Source organism: Polistes fuscatus, unplaced genomic scaffold, assembly GCF_010416935.1.
Source record: "Polistes fuscatus isolate 324 unplaced genomic scaffold, CU_Pfus_HIC Scaffold5, whole genome shotgun sequence".
In the NCBI taxonomy this organism is placed as follows: Eukaryota; Metazoa; Arthropoda; class Insecta; order Hymenoptera; family Vespidae; genus Polistes; species Polistes fuscatus.
In genome coordinates this window covers 9,562,964-9,570,796 of record NW_025113129.1, presented here as the reverse complement: position 1 = coordinate 9,570,796, position 7,833 = coordinate 9,562,964, and the positions used below count along the sequence as shown (strand labels likewise).

General features: G+C 27.7%; 1 protein-coding gene across 1 annotated transcript; it reads right to left on the bottom strand.

Moving 5' to 3' along the window:
• Positions 1 to 1,582: 1,582 nt before the first annotated feature.
• LOC122522137 (peptidyl-alpha-hydroxyglycine alpha-amidating lyase 1) lies at positions 1,583 to 7,455 on the bottom strand. The gene is made up of 6 exons (XM_043642949.1): positions 6,955 to 7,455; positions 6,660 to 6,858; positions 5,970 to 6,587; positions 5,466 to 5,879; positions 5,186 to 5,392; positions 1,583 to 4,428 (listed from the first exon to the last, which is right to left on the bottom strand). The coding sequence occupies exons 1-6, from the start codon at positions 7,051 to 7,053 to the stop codon at positions 4,220 to 4,222; spliced, it is 1,746 nt and encodes a 581-aa protein (XP_043498884.1). The 5' UTR covers positions 7,054 to 7,455; the 3' UTR covers positions 1,583 to 4,219.
• Positions 7,456 to 7,833: the final 378 nt, after the last annotated feature.

The following is a 7,833-nucleotide window of genomic DNA, read 5'->3' as shown; positions in this document are numbered from 1 at the left end:
CGGGAGAAGAGTAAAAGAAGAAAAAAAGGAAAAAAGAAAAAGGGAAATGAAAAAGAAAAAAAAGTAATAATAATAATAATTATTATTATAGCGTGCTAAACGAGTGTAAGATAATTTGTCTTCTGTCTTTGGATCATTTTGTTTCCTCGTCTTACGCTCAAACGCGAAAAAAATAAATTTCAACGCGCTTAACAATACTAACATCATTGTCACAACCACCCCTACCCTATCCAATCCACATTTACCCTTATTCCTAAAAATATTATATCAGACGATGAAAGATATGAGTAGTTTTGGATTCTTTTTAAACTTACATAAATTTATATTTTGTCTTTTCTTCGTAATTGAAATGTTCAAATTGCACCGAAAAGTTAAGCTCGAATTGGAATAGTTTAATTTTAAATTTGCTTGATCATAATCGCGATTGTTCGTTGATATAAAAAGAAAAAGATTAAAAAATGAAATTATTAATGAAATGAGATTTTTTTAATCACTTAATCAATTATTCGCAAGCGTTGATTATTCCTTGATCATGCATATACTTATAACTGTTATTTGTAAATTGATCTATATATATATATATATATATGCTATTTAATTTATTTGATAAACATACGTGCATAAATCGATGAACGGTGTGATACGAATAAAAATGAGAGAAAGTGAACGAATGTGTTGTAAGTATGTATGTGTGTATCTGTGTGTGTGTGTGTGTGTGTGCATGTGTGTGTTTGTGTATGTACGTTTGTAAATGCGTGAAAGATGGAAGAGGCATAATTTACGTTATCCCGCACAATTTGGCACTTATAAATATATTGCAGTAAAATGAAACATTTTGTTCAAACATGCTTCAAATCATGCGAATGTGTTACTTTAAAAAAAACTAAAATATATTTAAAAATATTTCTTTCGCATTTGTTCCATTTTTAGGAGCCCAATCGAGTCATGGAATAAATAAATTTAAAATGAAAGCATTTGCGTGGGTGAAAAGTTTCTAGGTGGGTCAAGGATTCCTGGATTATTTTCGAAATCAATAACTTATTTTTTTTTCAAAACATTTAAAGGAATTTTGCGAGTTAGGCTTGTTTCACGATGTGAAAGAAAAAAAAAATTAATTTAAAAAGTTTCAAGACGAAGTAATTGATTTTTAAAATCACTTAAGAATTTTTGGTTCACTCCGTACTTTATAGGAAGAAGTGTCTGAAGAAAAAGAAGATGATGTTGATGACGATTAATAAAAAAAATAGAAAACCAACACAAAAAAGAAAAATTAAAAACAAAAAAAAATGATGGACTGACTTCGTCGCACTTTTGTCACACAGATCCCATTTATCGTCTTTTAGTGATTAATAGATGAACTTTAATTTTCATCGTTATATACATAGTTGTGTATAGAGGTCTCAACTGAATGTGTAAAAATAAATCATTAAGAAAGTATAAACAAATATCGAAGTCTCTTGCCGCTCACAAAATACGCCGAAGAAAATATTTCGCTTTTTTTCAATTAGTGTATATCAATAATAACGATTAAATAATTAACAATAATGATAATAAAAAGAAATAAAAGAAATATACACAGAAATTTTATTGAAAATATATTATATTTGAATAGCCGTACACAGATAAAGACATAGTAATGCTACTCGTGGAATTAATAATATATATATATAATATTATTATTAATATAATATTATTAATGTATAATATATACCAGGGCTTCTCTCTCTCAAGGTAAGGGTTTCCCAAATGAGATCGTAGAAATTAGAACAAGACTTAAAAATGTCTGAACGCACAATTACCAAAAATTAATTCTAAACCAGTTTAACTGAACTACATATATAATATATTTATGAGTTTATGATAGTGAAAAAGAAGATAGTATAGAATCTATACCCAGGGTTGTGAAAATATTTGCTTAGGTAAAGGGGGTCGTCAAGTATAAAAGTTTGAAAAGCCCTGATATATATTATACTAAATAATATTAATAATATTAATAATATTATTAATACAATATTATATATATATAAGAGGGAAACACGTAAATAATTATAAGGGATTTTAATTTATTGTGTGTTTCAGACAGCTAATAGACGCAAAGATAAGAGATATCAATTATTAATCAGGTACTATATGCGAGTAGAAAAAGATCGTTCATTTTCAACGAGATTCCAATAGAAAGTATTTTTTCATTTTTCTTTCTTTTCTTTTCTTTTCTTTTCTTTTCTTTTCAGGAAGTTACTTATCGTTACTGTATTTTTTTATTTTTAGATGTTTTTTCTTTTATATTTTTTTTTTTTTTTAATAATAGAGTCCAATAGACTATATAGATAGATCATTAGGAACAATTATAGAGAGGTTGTGAAAGCACGGTTAACCGTTATAATGCAGTCATCGTTTAGTAAGTAGCTGATAGTTTTAAAGCCAATTACTTATATCGACACTGTCGTTTGTGTATATGTGTGTACGTGTGTGATTAGCTATACTTAAATAAGCAGTCATCAAAAACGACAATAGAGATATTCGATTACTATTATCGTTATTGGTATGATTTATACGATATGTCCCTGTATAATACTGTATAATACTGTATAATACTGTATAATATATCATTCTGTGTGTATGTGTGTGTATACATATGACATAGACTTTTCTAAATTGTTAATACTTAACAGTTATTAATCAACGATTTGAATTTAAAATCTTTTTTTCAACTTTTTGTTTCTAAGGAAATTCAAATCCTTAATTGTTTGTAAAAAGTCGGATACAGCAGAATCGTTAAAACAGCGATAAAAATAGACAAAATAATTTATGCGAATATCGAATACGATTTCGTGTGAACACGCTTTAAGTTCTTATAATATTTTATCGTCGAAATTAGTACTATTATTTTTAGATTAGAAAATGCGATTAAAATGCAATCTTGTATTGCATGTTTTGTTTTAACTTCTTGCTTTGAAACGTTTTTATCCATTTACTAAGTCGATAATAAGTAATCTATCTTATCTACAGTTTACTGTTTTATCAACGATCATTTTTACCGACTCGAATGAAAGACTGTTGCATTTTTCAAACTAAAAGATCCAAAAAAGATTTACACACGTAAAAATTTCTATATTCGAAAAAGATGTTAACTTTTCTTTAAAAATCGTAGAATACAAGAATAAATAAATGGCTTCGTCCTAGAGCCACTTTGTTTAAGATATTTCTTAGTGATCATAGTACTAGTATAAATAACTAATTTTTGGAAATATTAATATACATAAATATAATTATATATATCATCGTCGTAAAATCGTCTTAAAAAGTCATAAAAAGTATGATTATTTTCCTTTTTCATACCAAATTCTAACGATACCCATATTTCGAATATCAACGTGATTTTTATATAAATAATATTAATTGCATTCAGATATACGCTTTCAATTATGCTGACACGATTCAACATTTTTTTTATGTGCTTAAAAAATTTTTGAAAGATATTTTTATACAAAAAATATGTTTGACAGAACGCAATGTTGAAATTAAAGCTTATTATCATACCGTATCAATCTTAATTACAATTTTCAGTTAAATTATTATTATTCAAATTTCAAATAATATTTCAATATCGTCGCTTAGATTATTTAAAACATATTTATTAATTATTAGATTACCTTTCAATTCGAACAATTTTGATGCACACACAACAAATCGTTTGAAACTCCAAGACACAACCACTTGTTTGAAACTCCAACACACAAATGTTCAAACGTTTTTCGAATCACGTATGTGCAGGTTATATTAGTCTGTTAAAAAAATCGACCAATAAGAAAAGCGATAAGAAAATTACTTGTTAATTGGCGATCGCTGATTAGTTGATTCGCTCCCTCGCTTTATAGCGAAGCATTTGCTTTCATTTGATCGAGGACTTTCTTTTTCCGCTGAACCACGAACGTGGTAAGTATTTTGAATTTAATGTGTCAATTATATTATCGTATGAATTTTCTATGCGTTGATATAGTTTAAAAATTATAGATGTTAGAATTATATGAAATTTGATTTTAAAGTTAAAAATTTAGTTAATTTGCATTACGTCGTTCGAATATTCCAATGATTAGTTTTTGTACGTTCGATTAATCTTCAAGAATATCCATTTGGTTTCTTCTTACTTTTCAATGTTCATATACATTTTTAATATATGTTACTTTCGAGTAAGGTTATTTTGTTTTTGTTCACGTATTTAAATCATCATGTTTAAACTATGTTCAGGACGTTCCTCATCTGAAGTTTCTGGTTCTGTGTTCAATTTACTGAAGTCTCGTTTGTTGGGCCGCTTATTAGAGAACTTGAAACCTTTGCCTTTTCGTTTTTCAAGTAAGTTGGAAAGTTTAAAGTTTTCTCTTCTTTCCGCTTCCCAATGCATTCTTTTACGCATCATTAATAAACATCCTGTGAGACATATAAAAAATTGTTATGGTTTAAATTATTGCAACATTTAAGCGGCAACAGTATTTGCGTACAACTTGTATTAGGTTTCTCAAGGAAATAAAAAAGATTTTTCTTTTTATAATTGTGCGCTGAAATCAATTTATATTTTTTAATAGCGTGTAAAGATAATAATAATAATAATAAATATAGATATTCAAATAACAGTATACAATAAAATATAAGAAGCATATAAAATAAAGGAAGCTAATTAAATATACATAAATTATATCAAATAACATGTCAATAGTACATCAAATAAAATATCAATTATTATGCAATTAACAAAATACATATTTGTAGGAATATTATTAAATATTTGAACAATATGCTTAGATTATTATTGGAATGTATGAATACTATATAAAAACCTCAAATACAGTGATATCAAAACACTCTGTGTGTAAGAGTATCAAAATTTTCTAAACATATTGTTAATGTTATGTACATATATAATATATCACAAAAAGAACTTGACTTTTTCTCTAAAATCTAATTAGAATAAGTAAAAGGAAGAGCGTGTTAAGTAAATATTAAAATAAGTCATAATAAATTAAAATAATTACAGTACATGCAAACCAAATTCCACCAATCGGTCAGACATGCATATACATAAATATAGTTGCGATGATATAAATTATTTGGAAAAAAAAGAAATAAATTACTCATTCAACCAATTTTTCAAATTCAACATTAGCCTCTTCGTAATGATGGAATCTACCTCTTTTTTGACACCTCGCTATAACAGCAGCGGTAGCCACACAAACTGTGATAAGAATAACAGTAGTTGTAACAAGAGATAATATTAAAGTTGCCATAGTTGTTTTTGAATTAGACAATTCTTCAGAATTTGTATCAGTTAAAGGTGCGGTTAGATGATGAGTCGATGAATGTGTTGAATTTTCTATTTTAACACTAGCTGTCGATTCTGTAATATAAAATCATAAAGTAAATTAAGTTAATTTATTGTTTTCTTTCATATTCAATCAAAATCTACTTACTTTGTAAAAACTTATAGATCTTGAATGTGTCTAAATCTACAATGTAAATTTCTGATCCATCTTTGCTTACAGCTATGTCATGTGGTCTTTGAAATCTTTGCTTAGGTGCAAATTGTGATAATATATTCCCTGTATTGATGTCTACAATAGAACCATGAATATGCTCATTCTGATAACCTGGATTGGGTCCATTGATCAAGTAAATTTTTTCTTGTGCGTATGCTGCACTGTAGATTTTTGTACCGATATTGGGATGCTTATACTGTTTATGGAATGTGCCATTACTAGCAAAAAAACAAGAAACTCTACCATTTTCTCTATCGACAACAAAAATGTAATCGAGATTATCTGCTATAGCTAATGCGTGTGGTAAAAAGAATGCACTAGGCGGTGGTGATTGTAGATAATTCATACCTAAAAAAAATAAATATAGATTAGCGATATTACAAGATTAAAGGATAAAAGATTTTTTAATTTTTTATTCTAGTAGTTAAAAAAGTTTACCTTCCCAATGGCGACCCCATTGCAAGATTTGTTCACCTTTCTTGTTAAACTTAATAATTCTAGAATTACAATAACCATCGCTGACAAAGAAATCTCCATTTAATTGTACAGCGACCGCTGTTGGCTTACAAAATCTTGTTTTATCGTTACCAGGCTCAAAAGCTTCTCCAAGAATCAGAGACGGTTTTATAATACTGTGTTTGAATAAGGCAGCTCGATCATGCATATTAATTTGTACAAATTCTGTATTGTATTGTTCTCTTTTTAAATCATTCCAGCATGCCTCTATATCGCTAGCATCAAATTTCAATACTTGATGTAAGGCAACGTCTGTAATCCAGTAATTTCCTTCGAAGTCTATTGTCAATCCATGAGGTAAATAGAACATATTTTTACCCCATTGCAATAATTTTTTCCCACTCTTATCCATAATTAGGATAGTGTTTTGTCTTATTGGGCCTTTATTAGGATCAAATTTATTTTCATTGTCAAATGTATCTTGGTCCCAACTTCTATTTCCTCTATGGAACAACACTATGTTTCCATTAGGGTGCAACGACACTGCTGATATTTGTCTTAACTTCAAATCGGATCCCCATTGAGAATCCCATTCTATATCTATGAGAAAAATTAGATATACATTTGTAAATAATATAATAACTATTTTAATGAATATAAAAGAATTCTTACTTGGATCTAATACTTCTGGAGATTGTGTAAATATTTCACTATCGATTGTATTAACATTTTGTATCTGCATGTTACGATTGGAAGGAAATGTTGGATTCCATTGCGGCGCTAAAGGTCCTACCTTTCTATCTGTATTGTCCGAGTACTCAGAATACTCGTTAATATCAAATTTTGTATCAGGTAAGTGAATTGATTTCTCCTATGTAAGAATAGATTTTAATTAGCGTACTTCCATATGTTAATATATGTATCATACTTGAATATATTATTTTTAGAAATTAAGGAGCATACTTACTTGATCATTTGACAAATCTTGAGACAACGTTCCAGTAAAAGCAGAAATGATTAATAAAATATAAAAATAGCATAGAATGTCATGTCGAATGAGCATCATTCTTAGAAAAAATTGTCATTAGCTTTGGACGCAAAGTTAATTCGCTCGCTTTAAATCTCATTTAGTACATTGCTCGTTAATCGTACTGTGTTAATTAGGAGATTCTAAGAAACTGTTAGAATAATCTTATGCAAAGTATTATAAAGTAGCATATCAAGTTTCTACTGATACTTGAAATAATGTTTGATTTAAGAAAATTCCTAGGATTTTAACTAGACTAGCTTATTCGACATTGTTATTTACTTATAACTGTATAGATTACTACTGACACACAAGTTCAAAGTCATTATATTTATTTACTATTTTGTCGAATGTTCGTCTGCACATATGTCGACGTGTCAAGAATAAAATCGCACGTTCCTTGCGGAGTAGTGTTACTGTAGACGCGCCATATGTTTCGATACTGTTTTATCGATATCCAGTGATCTTAGACTTTGATCAGAAGAGGGCGACTCGCGCGAGTATTTTCAAGAACTTTTAACAAACGAAAGAATAAATTTTTATTGCGCAAAATATTTATGAGTTCAGAGATGACGTTTCTTTAAAAAAACATTACGTATTAATCTACATTATTATATTAAATTATAATTAAATATTTGATATTGAATTTAAAAAATAAAATAAAATTATTATTTATTTATAGAAGATAATTTGTTTGTAGAAAAAATTGGAAAAAATAATAATTGTAATTATCATAATATTTAATTTTAGCCAATAACAATAATAACAATAATGTTTTAATTAACAGAAATACTGACTTAACAAATTTTTAAATTATCT